The sequence below is a fragment of the Silurus meridionalis genome, chromosome 3 (assembly GCF_014805685.1).
Source record: "Silurus meridionalis isolate SWU-2019-XX chromosome 3, ASM1480568v1, whole genome shotgun sequence".
In the NCBI taxonomy this organism is placed as follows: domain Eukaryota; kingdom Metazoa; phylum Chordata; class Actinopteri; order Siluriformes; family Siluridae; genus Silurus; species Silurus meridionalis.
The window spans coordinates 13,382,541-13,401,854 of NC_060886.1; the positions used below are offsets into that span (position 1 = coordinate 13,382,541).

Genomic DNA, 19,314 nt, shown 5'->3' on the forward strand with positions numbered 1-19,314 from the left:
GGAGCTGCGTTTCACAGCCCTGACTGATGCTGACACAGCTCTAGTGTCTGACCTGCAGCTGTTAGACCGAGGTGTGTGTTTTTAATCTTCACGTGGAGCGCATCCACGTGGAGGCCAGCAGAGGGCATACACTTGTATAAATTCACTTCCACTATCGATGGAGGGAGGAAGAACCGGGAAGGCTATGTACTGAGAGAGAGAGAGAACAGGGACACACCCCCCCACCAGCCTGACTTGTTTACATCAGTACTGCTCAGGCTTAATGAGAGACCACTCAGTATGCAATGGAAAACTCTCTCACACACACACACACACACACACACACACACACACACACACACTCACACTCACACTGCAAGTCTTACACACGATTGCACCGCTGTGTCAATTGCTCTTACCTGCGAACTCTCCTTCCCTGCCTCTCTCTTTCACTACCAAACACGCACACACACACTCACGCTGTGTATAAACACACAGTGGGTGAGTCAGCTGTTTTTCTGAGTCTTGACAAGTGAAAAACAGAACAGCTTGGCTACACTTTGCCCTCTTCCTTACATAACATGACACATACTACAGTGTGGACATGTGCCATAGTAAACAAGTAATGTCAGCAACACACACACAACACACACACACACACATACACACATACACACAAAACATAGTCGCTATTAACAATACATGAGTTCATTCACTCCCATATGTACAAGAGCCTAAGCATAAATAAACATGCATGCACACACACACACACACACACACACACACACACACACACACACACACTCAGGCTGAGCCCGCAGGAACAGTCTCTAGGGTGAAAGAGTAGATGCTAGGTACTATTCTGTGTCAGGAAACACAGCAGGTCATATGGGATTCTCCAGGGTTTACTCTCAGTGTTTGACTTTAGCCACTTTTGACTGCTGCACATGCACACACGTTTTTCTTTTTCACTTGTTTACAGCTTGTGTTTGTTTCTGATGGTAAGGAAGTGTATCTTTGTGTGTTTACAGTGGCAGGAATGCTGCAGGTGAACCAGGAGGATCTGTGTGCCGCACTCACTTCTGACGTTCAGTATTTCAAAGGTATGGACTGCAGTTCAGCATCAAACAAGCCAAAACGGTGTCAGACACTGTCAAACACTTTGCCGGAAGCAACTATTTACTGTGTAGTCTGAATGAAATGAATCACAGATATTCAGTATGGTTTTTACACAGTCTAATTGCCTTATTTTTCTTTTTTTCCTTTTTTTAATCTTTTTTTTTTTCTCGCTCTCTGATGTGTTTGTGGGGATTCTACAGTGATCAGATTCAAGCTGTGGTTTAGCATCACAAATGTTCTCAAATGGTTGTGTTGGACTTTCATATCCATATCAAGACCCATATATTCATATCCAATTATAATTCTCCTTCTGGTAAATTGGGTATACAGGATAATTGTAATCACTGTTTGGGGAAAAGAAAAATGATCAGAAAGTATTAAACTGAGAAATATTACGAAGTATAAGACTTTGACCTAAGGCCCAGTTAACCAGCTAGATGTGGTTCAACAGACTTTTTTTTTTTAAGTGGTTGTTCTTTTCTATGATTGTTTTTCCAATGTCTCTGAGTCAATGCATCTAATAAAAATGCTTGTCATTATGCATCACTGAGCATGCTCAGAGGAAAGCACTAACTGCCCTTTTCAGCACACATGAGCTCACAAATGCACACAGGTGGCTAGTGTGACTGTTTAACAGGGCATGGAATGATGCCATTCCTCCCACTCACAGAGCACAACTAATTTGATGTCGTACACTCTTGGCCACAGATACCTGTAGCATTATCAGGACTGAAACCTGTGATCAGAATCGGAATTAGAATACCCATAACGAAATTGTTTAATGCAATATATATATTTTGTACCAATCAAGCCCAAAGAGACATGTTTAATTTGAACATTTTGTGAGTTTGGCCTACTTCAACTCTGCAAACATGCATTGAGTCCCTAGATCTAATCACATGGTGAACATTTTGTAAATGGTTGCATGTTTGCATTAACGTCACCAGCTAAGTAGAGTACATGACAAATATTTGAGGTCAGCATGTTGCCAGGATTTGGTGCATCCTTTAATATCAGGCTTCAGTTTGTAATTCCCATTTTATTATGTTAATAATCATTTAATTTAGAAGTTAATTCCGTTATCTTTACTCATGGCATATTGCTAAATGTTACAGTTAATGTTAACAATTGCTAACAACCTTAAACAATGCTAGTTAAAGGAACCGTAATGTAAAGAACTGCCCTCTGTTTTTTTTTTTTTTTTGTTGTTTTTTTTTTTATTGTACACTCATTGATAGGTATTTTTTTTCCTTATCAATGCAATACTATTTTTGTGAATGGACTCTCAGGCCTGCACCACGCAGTAAATCATTCATTGAGAAACTGCAGCAACAATGGCCAGGGCCCAGTCTGAAACTTATCAATGAAGTATGCCTGAGGCAGACTCCCAAATAGACTACACTAATGACTAGCAGACTTCAGTTTGGCACAGTCAGCTAGGCTGGACAAATGCCCTCTCGATTCACAGATATTACAGACTGAAGCTCCCACTTACCATGTTGATGAATGTTACTGCTTAAGTCTATAAGGCGCACATGACTGTCTGGTTTTTAACCCAATTTAGCTGACAAGTTGCAATAATGCAGCGGACACACTGACTTACAACCTAAAATTACACACACATTTCTGTGTAAGAGCCCCTGTTTCAATTCCTGCTTGTGTCTGGATTTCTGAGCTCCTATTGTCTTCAGCTAATAAATACACAATGCCAGGAGATGATTAGCATGCTAGTAGTTTACTGCTGTGTACTAGCATGCATACTAGGATATCTCATTAGGTGAGAGTCTGTTCTAAACACTTTATATAGAGGTGCCTTTTTTTATTTACATTCATGAGCTATTCACAAATAATAAAGCATGAAATCACAATTTAGCAGTTACATGCTGCTCCCGACATTTATATGTGAAATTTATTTCTGCATAAGATTTAATAAAGAAAGTTGATCAATTATTAAAGTACATGCATATTAGTATTACATTCTAAAGTGCTGAGACCATAAAATCTTGCTTAAAACATATTTCTGCTTGTATTCAGGCGATGTCATCACACGGCGCCACACGGTGGAAATGTCCGACCAATACAGAGACCTCTTGACTAAAGCTGTGTACGGACGCCTCTTCAGCATTTTAGTCAACAGCATTAACTCTTATCTCCAAGGTCAAGACGAGAGCCTTGGGTAAGGTTTAACAGCGAATCTGTTCAAGTGTTCGTTCCATTCCAGGAATTCAGAAATGATTATGAAACTCTCTAAGAAATGCTGCGAGTTAACTGTTTTTTTTTGTGGAGGATAGAAAATGAAGCATTAAAAATAGCCTGAATAGAATAATGATGCACATAAAACATGAGAGACAGATCGAAACAAAACAGTGTGAAAGCACATGTGTTTGAATTTTTGCTGCTCTGTACAATTCCACACTGGCTGCTAATTTAATAACAACTCAACATCATTAGCTAGTCTTTAGCAGCTCCTGAGCTGTAAAGAATGCCGGAGCAACACACACAGTCAGCATGACCTGAGCAGAATCTTCCGTCGATAGCATCAATCGTACCAGTGAGAGAAGGTAAAGTTGTACAATAGTTTGCATAACATACATAGTGTTTGTCGACTGACACGTTTGGGTTATCTGCACTATTGGCCTTGCCCCTCCCAAACTACTTCACTGTCATTGAGCTGTGAATGTGGTATCTTGCCACCACAAAAGACTTCTGAAATTCCAACTATGTAAGCACAAAAGCCTTGTTTATTCCCTCACTTTCTCTCTTTTTTTTTTTGCATGCTGCAAAATGTACGCACATTAACAGACACTTCAGCTGGATTTGCATAACAAACAGTGACCACTGAGAATTCTGACACTAAGTGGATGTATTTAGCACTGAATGTTCTTAATTGAGGCTGTAATAGGATGCGGTGCTATTATATACATTTTTCCTTTTTTTTTTTTTATCATTAAATTTTGCTAGTGAATGTAAATAGCCATGAAGACCCACTTAAAATCACACTCTCACAAAGTCTTATTTATATATATATATATATATATATATATATATAAAATATAAAGTGAGTGCAACCCTCACATTTCAGCAACTATTGTAGTATATCTTTTCAAGGGAGAGTTGCAGGAGTGATTTGTGATAGAAGAGTATCTGCGAAAGTGAAAGAGAAAGTTTATAGGACTGTGGTGAGACCTGCGATGTTGTATGGTTTAGAGACAGTGGCATTGAGTAAAAGACAGGAGGTGGAGCTGGAGGTTGCAGAGCTGAAGATGTTGAGGTTTTCATTGGGAGTGACGATGATGGACAGGATTAGAAATGAATTTATTAGAGGGACAGCGCATGTAGGACGTTTTAGAGACAAGGTGAGGGAGGCGAGATTGAGATGGTTTGGACATGTGCAGAGGAGGGACATGGGGTATATAGGTAGGAGAATGCTGAGGATGGAGCCACCAGGAAGGAGGAAAAGAAGACCAAGGAAGAGGTTTATGGATGTGGTGAGGGAAGACATGTAAGTAGTTGGTTTGAAAGAGGCAGATGTAGAGGACAGGGGGTTTGGAGATGGATGATCCGCTGTTGCGATTCCTAATGGGAGAAGCTGAAAGAAGAAGAAGGGACAATACTATAAAAATGAATCTTGGATATATATATTAGAGTAGTCCTTGTACAGCTTGTATATCACTACAGATTTACTGTCCTCTAAAAATAACTCAACATACAGCCATTATTGTCTAAATAGCTGGCAGCAAATGTGAGTACAACCTAAGTAAACATGTCAAAACTGTGTCCAAAGTTTTAATATTTTGTGTGAGCCCCATTGTTAAGCGCTGTCTTAATTCTCCTGGGCATGGAATTTGGGGTCGTTATTATGTACGACAACCAACGTTCGGCCCAGTTTCTGAAGGGAGGGCGTCATGTTCTGCTTCAGAATGTCACAGTACATGTTGGAATCCAAGTTTCCTTTAATAAACCACAGCTCCCAAGTACCAGCAACACTGTACTGTAACTCAGTTTCAGGGTGTTATGATCTTATAGCCTAAGCCATCTACAGTTGTGTTCAAAATTATTCAACCCCCAATGCTGTAAATGGTTTTAGGGAATTTAGTGTACATTTGTAATTGTATTCAGAATGAAATCCTACAAGGACTTCTTAAAGAACCATATGCAACTAAAATTACATAAATTAGTTTTGTAATACAGTAGTAAATGTTTCTTTTGTGAATTCTTCATTGACATAATTATTCAACCCCTTAAAGACTACCACTCTGAAGAACAGAGGTTCAATTAAGTGTTTTCAATCAGGTATTGAAAACACCTGTGGATATCAGGGAGCAGCAATAAAGCCTAATAAGCACCAATTAGGCAGCTTTAAAATGACTGTGATACTCAGCTCCTTCTAGACATTTACTGGTGTGGTTACAAACATGGTGAGGTCAAGAGAATGGTCCAGGAAGACAAGAGAACAGGTGATTACTCTTCACAGGAAGGGCAATGGCTATAAGAAGATTGCAAAGATGTTAAACATACCAAGAGACACCATAGGAAGCATCATTCGCAAATTCAAGGCAAAGGGCACTGTTGAAACGCTACCTGGTCGTGGCAGAAAGAAGATGCTGACTTCGACTGCTGTGCGCTACCTGAAGCGTAGAGTGGAGAAAAGTCCCCGTGTGACTGCTGAGGAACTGAGAAAAGATTTGTCAGATGTGGGTACTGAAGTTTCTGCTCAGACAATACGGCGCACCCTGCGTAATGAAGGCCTCCATGCCAGAACTCCCAGGCGCACCCCCTTGCTGTCCCCAAAGAATAAGAAGAGTCGACTGCAGTATGCCAAAAGTCATGTGGACAAACCACAGAAGTTTTGGGATAGTGTTCTGTGGACTGATGAAACAAAATTAGAACTGTTTGGGCCCATGGATCAACGCTATGTTTGGAGGAGGAAGAACAAGGCCTATGAAGAAAAGAACACCTTGCCTACTGTGAAGCATGGCGGGGGGTCAATCATGCTTTGGGGCTGTTTTGCTTCTGCAGGTACTGGGAAGCTTCAGCGTGTGCAAGGTACCATGAATTCTCTTCAGTACCAGGAGATATTGGATGACAATGTGATGCAGTCCGTCACAAACCTGAGGCTTGGAAGACGTTGGACCTTTCAACAGGACAATGATCCCAAGCATACCTCCAAGTCCACTAGAGCATGGTTGCAGATTAAAGGCTGGAACATTTTGAAGTGGCCATAGCAGTCACCAGACTTAAATCCGATTGAGAACCTCTGGTGGGACTTAAAGAAAGCAGTTGCAGTGCAAGCCTAAGAATGTGACTGAACTGGAGGCTTTTGCCCATGATGAATGGGCGAAGATACCCGTAGATCGCTGCAAGACACTTGTGTCAAGCTATGCTTCACGTTTAAAAGCTGTTATTACTGTAAAAGGATGTTGTACTAAGTACTAAGATTGAATGTCACTTGGGGGATGAATAAAACTGATAATGATGTGAGCTCAGAAAAGACATTTGTGGTTATTTCATTATAAATGTTATGTTATATTTGTCTGACCTACACGTGCCTCTTTGATTTAATTGTAAGCAGGATGACTGAATGATCATAATCAATGTCAAACCGACCAAAACAATCAATTTCAGTGGGGGTTGAATAATTTTGAACACAACTGTATGGACAAAGCAACAATTATTTTTCTCTAATCCTCAGAGATTTATTGCCATGTCAGTGGTCAGTATGGGAGAATTTACTCAAAGCACCAAATTTTAACTGCTCTAATACAAGAAACACAAATATGTCTGGTCCTGTAAAGCAGAAACATGAACATGTTGAATAGGACGTGTGGCTTTGCCTGGTTAAATGATGTACAACTGTTATCACTTAGGGTACACTCACTTCTGTTGCCAGTTATTTAGGCAATCATGGCTGTATGTTGACTATTTTCAGGGGACAGACATTTGTACTGGTATAAAAGCTGCACATTAACTGCTGTAAATATATCCAAGTTTCATTTCTATAATATTGTCCCTTTAGAAATAGTTGCTGAAATGTGAGGGGTGTACTCACTGTGATACTGTATGTATAATATATATTATGCATACACATACATACACCGACCAGGAATAAACTTTATAACCACCAATCAGGAATTCTGTAACATTATGACCACCTGCACAATATTCTGTTGGTCCCCTTTTGCTGCCAAAACAGTTCTGACCTGCTGAGCATTAACAGCATTAACATCTTCAACAATTGCTTCAACAAGAGCTGCAGTTTTGAAGATGCTCTGATCCAGTCGTCTAGAAATCATAATTTAGCTCTCGTCAAACTCCCTCAAATCCTTACGCATTACCATTTTTTTCTGCTTCATCTTTGAGGAAAAAAATGTTCATGTACTGCCTGATATTTCGCACCCACTAACAGGTGTCATGATGAAGAGATAATCAGTGTTATCCACTTCACCGGTCATAATGTTATAGGTTAAAATAAATTGCCTGGTCAGTATATTTTTCTCTACAGATACACACACACAAAGCATAGCCTGGATATATATTTGTGTCATACAGTATATGTTTTTTCCTGTGTGTGTTTTCAGAGATCCTTCCCTTGAGATCAGCATCCTGGACATTTTTGGATTTGAGAAATTTCAAAAGAATACCTTTGAGCAGGTGAGGATGGGTGCAGTGAGGTTTTGATCGGTATATGAATGAGAATTATGGTAGTGTGTGTGTAGATGGTAAATTCTGCGTTATTTAAGGTTTGACAAAAATTTTTGTCCACATACAGTCCCTTCTGTCCCCCAGTCTGTCTGTAGTTTGAAAGACATACTATATAATGCCACTGTGGCTGCACTAGTCCAGACACAGCTCCTCCCACTCTTCCCTATTAATTTGTAGAACCCAGACTGCATGCAGCCTCTTCCTTCCTGTCCTAAGTCTACTTTTGGGAGTCAGTAGGCACAGCCTGGGTTTGATATAAGGCTGACTGGCAGACTCGGACCAGCGCGAATGAAAGCATTGTGCTTGGGGACCCTCTTTCTGGTACAACATCCGGGCAAACATTAATCAGTCTTGCAGATCCCTGAACCGCAGAATGCTTCTTCCTACTGAAAGGGCTTTTTTTTTAAACCAGGGGCTGTGTCCCTGATGAACTGCATATGCAATAAATAAACTTCCTTTATTTGTTTAGTGGGCCTCTTAATGGAGCAGTGTGTAGATTGGGAAACATGAAATGTTTGAAGTACAGTATATGGAAATACCATCTTAAACTTCTGTTAAATCTCTTGCTCACTGTATTGCGCAATGTATTTTCATAAAAAAAAAAAAAAAAAAAAAAAAAAAAAAGAATTTGAAATTATGAATTGAAATCTTAATCTTTTGAGTGGTATGACCTTTCCAAGTAATTGTTCACCAAATTGTTTTAATGTGCTCTATTATGTCATTTCAGTCGAAGTTCCTGAGGTCCCGGTGTCATTTCCTAAATTATATGCTGCCTAATTTGTTAGTGCGTTTGGATAAAAGTGTTTATTATGTTTGATGGTGTTAGCTGACACCATGACCAGATGTCTAGCTGCACATGCACAGTAAGTCTTTGATTAGTGGCAGCGTTGTATTGTAGAGCGTTTGTCCTGGGGCTTAAAGTTCAAGGTTGAACAGTACCACAAGCAGCAGTGCGGTTATCTGAATATAGAGTGCGACTGTTTGTAATGCAGGGTTCAGATGGATGTGTGTGAGTGTATTTTTCGGTCTGTGCTGGCATGACCCTGTGCTGCACTCGGTTGACCCTGCGGCACCAGACACAAAGGAGTCTCGCACACTCAACCAGATTTCGGCTCTGAATCGACAACAAGGATTTTGCACTGAATGATTGCATTGTTTGCCGTGCACGTGGACTTGTGTGTGTGTGTGTGTGTGTGTGCCACTGGGGACAGAAGCCCCAACTAAGAGCAGGCTGAAAGGTCTAGTAGATTGCTGAGATAGTTACACCAAGCCTGCTGTGCCTCAACATACTGATCTGTCTCTAGGGAACCTGTAAAAGGGGTCTCTATAATTCTGCTGCCTAGAGCCCTGTACTCGTGTGTGTGTGTGTGTGTGTGTGTGTGTGTGTGTGTGTGTGTGTGTGTGTGTGTGTGTGTGTGTGTGTGTGTGTGTGTTAGAGCCTGAACTATACAGTAGTAAAGGTTTCATAGACTTACTAGCACTGGCGGACATCATTCTAATAAAAAATAAAAGTCAATTATGTATGTTTTACAGGAAGCCACATTCAGGAATGTGATGCTATTTTGAACTACCACTAAACACAATCTATGGCTCTGAAGGGAAACACACACACACACACAGAGAAAAAGGGCACACATTTTGAGTGTGAACACATTTATAAGGTGTTGCTATGCTCTTTTGAATGGCTATCAAATGCGTAGGAATCAGTAGTATTTGTATACTACTAATTATAAGTGTTATTTAATTGCATTTTCATGTCTGTTTCTGCTTTTGTTTTCTTAGTTTTTTGTTTTTCCAGAATACACTTTAAATCCAAGTGATGTTTTACTACATTTTGACCACATTTTGTGAAAAATGATCAGTTTTATTCCTTCATGCATTTATCTGCAATCAGTCCATCACACATGGATTTTGTTACATGCCTCTCGCACCTCCCAAAAACAACACATCTCTTTGGGGTCTACAGTAGCTGCTACACAAAATACAAACAGTATAGAGCAGCCAGTACCCCCAGAGATGTGTTTTTTAGGAGGTGTGAGAGGCATGTAACAAAGTGAAGTGGACTTGACTTGAACAAGAGCAGAACATGCAAAACGCAGCACACAGACATGAATCCAGGGGTTGAAATGCCACCAGTATTATAGGTTACTAAAATATTTCGCTTCAAAGAATCTGTATCGTTCAGCCGTGCGTGTGTGTGTGCGTGAAGATGTGTCTTCGTCTGGATGGCGTAAATGAGCAGAGGCATTGGACAAAATATTACCCATGTGCCCTTGGGTGATGTCTATGTGATGATGTGTGTGAGAGGTATTAACAGGTCAGTTGTTCATTTCCTCCAAGGAAATCACTGATCTGACCTTTTAGGGGATACGGAGACAGACAGGCATTGAGACAGACACAGAAAGAAAGGACTCCGTCATGGATAAAGGTGTATGTGAGTGTGTGATTGACAGGGATTGATGGCATCAGGTATTTAGGGAATACTATGTATTTAATGCTCATCATGTCTCCCCCCCCTTTACTTTAATCAGCCAATAATTCTTATTACATTGAACTAATAGGCAGCAAATCCTGTCACAAAGGCCTATGTATTATTCGACTGCTGTGTGTGTGTGTGTGTGTGTGTGTGTGTGTGTGTGTGTGTTTGCATTGTGATTTATAGCGAGTAAACATGCAAAACTTATTAATGAATGTCATGCAGACTCGCCTGTCCTCCTGTAGGATGCAGTAATTAACCTCTGTCCGCATTTCAGGATACTGGAAAGTTCAGTGTCTGATCCAATGGCGAGACCCAGGGGTCAGTCTTACTGTTTGTCATATACAAGTGTAAACTTGACAACGCAGCGCAGAGCAGGGTGCATGCGTTTTTATTCACTAATGAATGCACGGTAGCACTAATAGGATTTTCTTTGTGCGGCGTTAACGTGTGTGTTTGTGTGCGTATGTGTGTTTCCCCTGTCCAGTTGTGCATAAACATGGTAAATGAGCGGATTCAGCAGTACACCATCGAGCTGCTCTTCCAGCAAGAACAGCAGGAATGTCTGCAAGAAGGGGTCGCCATGGAGACCGTATGCTCCCCCGCCTGTCAACCTGCACTTGTAGACTTCTTCTACCAGGTACAGAGAAATAAGAAGAGACAGGGTGTGTGGGGATGGAGTGACATCGGCCAAACTTTGTTTTCTGTCTGTGTGTGGGAGAATAAGATGGATATGGTGAAAGAGAAACAGAGGCATGAGAGATACCGGCAAAAGCTATAAAAAGAGATCACATTCGAATCTGTTTATTTCACTACAGCAAGGTGACTTGCATGCCTAACAGAGAAGGACTAATGGAGATTAGAAAGGAGAGAGCATGGATAAGAATAGATAAGAAATAGTTTTTTCTTTTTCTTTCTATTTGTTAACTCTTTCCAGACTACATTATTGCTCTTAATTTTTTTTTCTTCTTACACTAGACACAAGAAAACAAATTTTGGGAAAAGTATTTTGTGAGAAAAATGCCAGCTGTCAATTAAAAAAAACACCAAAAGTCATAATACTCAAAACATAAACTTTTAACAGATTGAAATTACACACAGATTAATTAATTTTTCTTTTTCTTTTGATATTTTTTTTTTATTAGAACATCTTGGCATATCTCTAAATGACTCTCCACCAAAATTAGTTTTCTGATAAAAAATGATTCTATGTATTCCCTTAGCTACATTATTTGTGATCATTAATACATCAGATATTTGAAGAAAATATCAGAATGTTTTTCTAGCGCTCCCCCAGTAAAGCCTTTTGTCAGCATATACTAATGACCTATTCTTAGTGATATCTGCATGGAATCACGCTTTGTTGGACATCATGCCGTGTACAATCGGACCAAAATTCTGTGAAATTTAGTCAAATTTATTATTAACAAATGTATTAATAATATCTAAGTGAAAGAACAAAACACAATGGAAACCTGCATAAATCTATGATGTTATCGTTGACAAAGTTCATTATTAGTAATTCTGATGTGATATTTAAAAGGTGATGAAAACCATGATGCCATCTGGCATGATGTCAACAAGCTGAGAAGCATTAATAAAACAGCCGTGAATTAATAAGGCTTTTTTTTTTATCTGGTGCTTTTTTTCTTAATATGGAAGAATAATTCAGCTATTAGAGCGTGTAGAGTTATTGGACAAATTTGGATCATAGTGTAAATGTACAAAAACAATGATCACAATGGACCAATAAAAAAAAACATCACTGATTTATTGGATACTTTAATCTAGTACACAGTATACGAGAGTGTGAAGGGGACAATCAGTTTAGACTTCTTATTTATTATTTATTTATTATCTTCATATTTATATACTATGAAGGGAATGCAAGAGACAAAGTGAAAGTACAGCAAAGTCCTGGAGAAATGATCTGACCACATGTGAGGTGCATTTGGACTGCGGTTTATTGTGTATATTGTGGAAATATTGTTTTATTTGAATAACATTATAAAAGTGTTTGGATGGATTGCTACTGAGTTTACACTTTACTTATGCATGTGTATTCTCTGTCACTTTACACACACATGCATACACTGACAATTTGCCCATTTAAAATTTTTTTTCTTTTTAAAAATTCTTTTTAAATTGCCTGTTGCATTTTTATGTAGCATCATCTTTCAATATTATATTTATTAAAATATTACAGTTATTTAATTATTTATTTTCATTATTATTTAACAAACCCCCCCCCCCCTTGCTGGTAATATAACAATAATAATATTATTATATTCATATTTGTAGCTTCTTATTTGTTACAGATGAAATAATAATAAATGAAAATCCACAAGACTTGTGAGATTAGTGATTGTGAGCTACAGGACTTTGAATTCAAGACAATGCATCTGCACACCTATAGAGGCTTATTATGTCTTTGACCCAAAAGCTTTTTTTTAAATTATTCATTAATATTTTTTACTGCACCATATTTTGAACATGGACACTATTTTGCACAGGTCCACACTTTTCAGAATGGTTAATTTCTGCACAGAAATAACAACCAAGCACAAATACAAATTAATCGCCTTGCGTAAAAGTTCAATAAAAGTAAACCAATATACACAATGACCACAATTACACCTGCACTGGCATGTAAAGTTGTTATAGTCTAAACCTGGGGGCCATAACTTAATGCATATATATGACATAACTTATAGTGAGAAGGTATGAGGTAACCTGTACAATTCAGTACTGACCAAAGAGTTTATCAATTAGTGGAACTTTTTTTGGATGTGAGCTAATCTGGCATGGGATTTTAGCAGAGGCACCAAAACAAAGTGAATTATGACATTTAGAAGAGGGTAAAGTAGTATCTTTCATATTGCGAAGGTGTCAGAGGGTTGTAATATGAACACCAGAGAATGCAGCGTTGATAAGAGATCTGTCAGTGAGGGGGAAAAGATAAAACAAAAAGTATTTATTGTATGATTGGTATGCTGGCAAAATTTGCATAAGTTTTTTTTTTTTTTTTTTTTACAAATTTCAACCAGTTAGCACTTGTTGAGTTGAATGTGTGTTATGTTTGACAAATTGGAATTCATGCAGCGTTTAAATCTTTCTTGATGTATGTTTGTGCATTTTTAGGGTTAAAGGCAATCCAGTAAATAAGCATATACATTAGGAAAATAAGAGAACCAAGAGCAGAGCCCTGGGGGTTATCTTCAATAATGAGCAGTGGATGATTTACAGTGTTGTGCTCATTACTAAAAAATAGTAACTAGTTACAGTTACTCGTTACTTCATTCAAAAAGTAACTTAGTTACTTTGTTGATTACTTACACCAAAAAGTAATGCGTTACTGTTACTTTTTAGTTACTTTTTTAAAGAACCTTCTTTAATGTTCCCATTAATGCTCTTTTATGCGGTATTGTCTACAAACACAAAACTGACTTAAACACAAAGTAATTTTTAAACACTATTTCATTTAAGTCAGACCAGCACAAACTGAATATATCACAAGGATTTCTGAAATAAATAACAAAACAAGCTGAATAATATATTCACAATCAAAAACTAAAGTGGCTTCTGCTGTTGTGTTGAGCTCTTAAAAATGTTCCTTTCACAGCTGAAGTATCAACAATGTAGAACAGAACACGGGGTTAGCTTCTAGTTTCTAGCTCCTCAGGCATGGAGGTCCTGGAGGAGCTTCGAAAGATTGGAGGTGCTGTTTATCGCAGTAGATACGAGCTTCGAACCAGAAAGACACAGCTTACATTTGCCTTAAAAGTTTTTGTCTTTATACTTAACTAAAGTGAAATAATGAGCATATTTCCACTTTGGGAAACTCGCCTTGCTCTCGCCTCGACTCGCCATTACTGCCGCACAGACCTGAATAAACGGAGACGCGCCCACAGCGCGTCTTCTTCGTGTTTACAGTGGTTCAATCACCAATCCTACAATGCGACACTGCTGTAAACAGGTTAGGCTGTCGTCTACACTTCAGCCCAAATGAATTCATTTATAAAAGTAACGGGTAACGCACCTAACGGTAACGGTCACTTTATTAAAAGTAACGCATTACAGTATTAGTTTCTGTAAAAAGTAATGCGTTACCGGTAATGCGAAAAAGTACTTTTAAAGATGATGCCCTGCTTTTATCAGGACAGGATCCAGAGCCATTGTAACTCTTTTCAGGGGAAAAACTTTTTTTTTTTAAATGAATAAAATAAACAAATTTATGAATTATTGGAGATGGCAAAAACCCTACAGACCCGCCATTGAGCCAATTATGATGGTTTTTAAAGATTAGGGGGGAATTGTTATTTAAATGTCACAGAATATGTGAGTAATATTGAATTGAATTGTCAGGTAGCACCCTGTAATTCTAAGGTCTTTCAGTGTGCCTAAATGATAGAGGAGAAATCGTGGCCATGATTAGTTGAGCTGTTACATCATGTACTTTAGATGAATGTAGCTGTATTGAGAGAAGATCTTAAGCAGATCAGTTTTCATACAAGTCTGGCTTGTGTTAGAACATTATGTGAATTTACTTTCGGAGCTCAGTGTACTTATGATATGTAAGTATCACATGATGGTGGTTATTAGTTATAGCTTTCTGAGTTCAATTAATCTGTGAAGCACACGCACTTCCAAAAGACGTTCTGCAGCGTCCGATGTGCGTTTCACACGGCGAAACCATTTTTAACAGTCTACAGAGGGGGAAATAATTAATTCATCCCCTGCTGATTTTGTAAATGTAACCCCTTACAAAGAAATGAACAGTCTCGAATTTTTTATGGTGGGTTTATTTTAACAGTGAGAGACGGAACATGAAGAAAATAATGTTATTAATATTATATATAAATTAATTTGTATTGGATCCACTACCAACCAGCAAGTGTTCTGACTGGTCTACAATCTTGTCCCTGACGTTTTTTGACAGCTCTTTGATCTTTTCCATGGTGGTGGAGAGGTTTGAATGGAAGTGGTTGATTTTGTGACTGGTGTCTTCAATACACATAATGAGTTGATATTAGGAGTTCTTTTTTAAAAGGACAGGACAAATTTGAGTCTGTGGGAGTCAGAATTCTTGCTAATTTGGTATGGGATTAAATACAAATGTATTTATTACCCTACTTTATTGGGTTTTTCTGGATTTGTTTTTTATATTCTGCCTCTCTCTCTTAAAATAAAGCTACCATAAAAATACTAGACTATTCACAAAATCACAAACTGATTTATTCTATTCTATTCTATCGCTTAATCAACTCAGTTTATGTGAAAAGGCTCTAATTTTACTCTCAGTACACCAATATTTTAATAAAATGATATGAATGAGTCAAAAACACTGATTTTTAATAAAATTATCATGAGCGCCAAACCTTCTTTTCAACTACTTAAACAATCGCACAAATGCTGTGTAAAAGTGTGCTGTGGTAAGTTAGAGTCAGGTGTTTCTTCCATCATTGTGCCTCGACCAGTTAAATTTTTATCCACTTATAAATAAAAAGAAACGACTAATATCGCAAAATATAGTTGAGTAAAAAGGAAGATATTTGACTTTGAAATGTAGTAACGTTAAAGTAAAAGTCTCCCTAAATGAAAATACTTCAGTAAAGTACAGATATGCCAAAAAACTACTTATGTACAGTAACATTTACTTTGTTACTGTCAACCACTGGCTTTCCTGCAGTGGGATGTAGTAGCAAGTGTGATAATATATGGTCATGTATAAGACATTTGTCAGCCTTTCCATGTTACTGACCTTTTTTTTTTTTTTTTTTTTTTTAATTGGCCATAGAGAACAGTAACTCCATTTCTTATTTTCTTTTGTTAAAAAAAATGTGAGGCTACCACCTATTCAGCAGGGGCTTAGACAAATACACCGGCTGCTGTAATCTGAGTTGCATTTAGTCTTGCAGATTTTTGCCAGGTTGCTGTAAATAACAGTGACATAATAAGCAAAAGAGTTTTTCATGCACTTGTCATTGAGGAGATTTGCTTTCCCGGACAGGTCATTTTACGAGGACAAAAACCGGGTTCTTCAGTCTCATCATGACTCAGTAATGTATGGCTGTGTTTACTGTCAGCACTATAATAGCACACTGACTTAAACAGGCACACATACTCGAACCGCACAAACAAACTCATGTCCAGCATGTCCATGTACCCTCTCAGTGCACTTAAGTAAGTCTTTGGGGTGATGATGGTATTAGCCTTTTAGGAGATGACTCTTTTATGAGTCATAAAATCTGAGCCAGCCCTTTGGTGAGCTTAAGAGTGACACAGCATTCTTCACACAAACACTCAAACACTCCCCCTCTCTGTTTTGTTACTCACCGTTCACTCCTCCTCCCACAGCCCAGACACATACGCACATAAACACATGGACACACACGTGTGAACGTTTTATATGTTCTCTTCAGTGTTAAATAAAATGTTTGCTTTCCACCAATTCCTCTCCCCCCAAATGCACTCATATCTCACAATGTGCTCTTTATTGCAGTGTGGCTGGTAGCCATCCGAAATCTGTTCTGTATCTTGCATAAGATTTGGTGTTTGCACAAGACAAAGAATTGTTTTGTGTTTTATATGAAAGCTTCCATATGGTGTGTGTTTATCAAGGCCTGGATTTCCTGGATGGCAGGGAGGTGCTGATAGGAAATTGGGAAAGAGAGGAAATTGGTGGAAGCAAACTGAAATATGGATTGAGTTAGATTGGATATAAGCATGTAAGTGAATGAAACACAAAGCTCTGAGTGTATCTGTATGATGTGTGTGTGTTCGGTGTGGTGCAGAAACCTCAGGGCATGCTCTGTATTCTGGATGAAGAGAGTCAATCGCTGAGGCCATCCGAACTCAACCTGTATAAAAGACTCCAGGCCCAGCTGGACTCCACTGCTACTGATGCCGTTTTACTTACTACCAAGGATGGAAACGGCAACCCCCCACCGAAAGATCAGGGTCCGTCCTTTACCGTTACACACTACGCCGGAAAGGTGAGCGACTCAGAGACCTTTAAAGGGATTGAAAGTTTCTTGAGACAAGTGCTACACTTATGACTGTCTCTTACTTTGCAGATGAACTATGACCTCACAGGATCACTGGAGAGGAATAGGGATGCTCTGCCCCAAAACATCCTGTTTGTACTCAAATGTGAGAGTTGCTCTGAGTAAACCAGAGCCCCACAAACATGTACTGATATAGACATGATTCCGTTTTGTGTTCTGACTGCAGATTATTCTTCTGCAAGCACTTTGCATCCCACACAGGGCTCTGTTTAATTACTGATACTGCAGAAGGAATACATTTTCCCTCTTTGTTTGTTCTAACTTAATATAATTTAACTCAGTGTAGTGCTTGTTAGATGTTGTTAGTTGTTTACACCATACATGCACAATTACAGAGTGGTAGTGTAACAACTATTCAACAAAAGAACAGCAATAGCAGGGCAAACAATAATATAACATTTCAATATCAGTGATCTGTTTGTTTTACCCTTTAATGCATGGATATGTACACATTTACATAATCGCTTGAGGATGCCTGAGGATAATATACGCTGTATGGCAAATTGAGGAAAATGGCGTTTTGATTGCTCAAGTCGGAGGGTGCTATTGCGCAAGAGCACGTGAACGTCATATATACATATATCCAATATGGATGATATATAAACCATACATTCATCCAGAATAAGCTTTAGAAATCCAGATGTTTCCATATTGCAAGTTAATGAGGCCTTTTTTTATTTTTTCGTTCTCATCGCACACTTTCATTGGGCTCAAGAGTAATTTTAAAATGATTTGTATAACATGTCCAATGTGTGTGTGCTCAGAAATGATTCGAGTCAATTATCAGTGGCGCCTGGCAGAATTAGGCTCCAAAGTCACATAACCCTTGTGTTTGTTTTCTTTTTTCTTTTTTTTCTTTTTTTACAACCCTCTCTTTCTTTCACTCGTTTCTCGGAGCAGCCAGTGAGAACGTGCTCGTCCATCAAATGTTCCAGTGTAAGCTGACTCGGACAGGCTCCCTGGTGCCTCCAAACCAGAGGCTGCAGCTCCGCAGGTCCAAAGGCGCTTTGGTTCTGCACATGCCGAGCGCAGCCAGTACTCCCGGAGACGCACAGAAATATCTGGAGCTCAAAAAGGTACTCTGTTTGCATAAGACTATTAAACATGCTTTATATGTTTGGAGAAATGGAAAAGAGAAATCTACGACTTCAGTCAAACAATACCCCAGAGTCCATCCGGAATGATTGTCATTGGAAATATGTTCTTTTTTTGTGGTTTCATGATTGCACAAAATGCACAGGCACACAAATAAAGCCCTTCACAAACAAGCCGTTATAAGCTGATAAGCAGGCTTCATGGCTGCGTCGATGAGCGGATGGTGCCTTTCCACCGCCGAGGTGAATCCCGGTATCTGTAGCTTATTGAGTATACAATAGGAAATGGCCTAAATTAGACCTTGTTACCCCAGAAACACTCCTATAGCTTTTATTGATCTCTTCCCCGACTGCAGTGGCAGGCCCAATTCATAACACTCAATTCGCACTAACAGAGAGACTTGTTCTCTCGGTGTCCTAGTCCATTTTACTGATTCTTTCCCCTTCCCCAAATTCATTCTGACATCATAACAAATGCATTTCTATTGTTTTCCCTCTAATGATTCGTGTCCCCACTTTATTTCTGTCAGCTTCCCATGTGTATATTTGCAGGTTATGTATGGGTACTGGGCCATGAGTGAGCAAGCTCAGTATGAGCTGCACGGTTGTGCTGTCTAGCTGGCTCAGGCTTATGTAAGCCGTGCAGAGCACAAACCGATAGCTCACCTTCTAACCTTGCACTGCGCGAAAAACAAACCCACCGTCTCGCACTTACATAAGCACTAGTTATGCTCACACGGCACCATGGGAACGCTAATGTGAAGTACCATTATGGTGTTTTTCTCCAGAGGGATAATAGACAGTAGAAATGAGTGGTCTTGGTTAGTTCAGTTAATGGCATTTAAGTGAGACACTGTGAAGGAGCAGGAATGTTGAG

At 38.9% G+C, this 19,314-nt stretch overlaps 1 protein-coding gene across 5 annotated transcripts in view; it reads left to right on the plus strand.

The window, feature by feature from the left end:
- myo16 (myosin XVI) overlaps window positions 1-19,314 on the plus strand; it is a 137,611-nt gene that overhangs the window by 91,180 nt on the left and 27,117 nt on the right. For all 5 annotated transcript variants that reach the window (XM_046845155.1, XM_046845154.1, XM_046845158.1 and 2 more), the window contains exons 19-25: window positions 1,011-1,082; window positions 3,133-3,274; window positions 7,677-7,749; window positions 10,764-10,916; window positions 17,071-17,271; window positions 17,353-17,428; window positions 18,244-18,419. In XM_046845155.1, coding sequence (XP_046701111.1) covers window positions 1,011-1,082; window positions 3,133-3,274; window positions 7,677-7,749; window positions 10,764-10,916; window positions 17,071-17,271; window positions 17,353-17,428; window positions 18,244-18,419 — 893 coding nt within the window. The remainder of the gene's footprint in view (window positions 1-1,010; window positions 1,083-3,132; window positions 3,275-7,676; window positions 7,750-10,763; window positions 10,917-17,070; window positions 17,272-17,352; window positions 17,429-18,243; window positions 18,420-19,314) is intronic.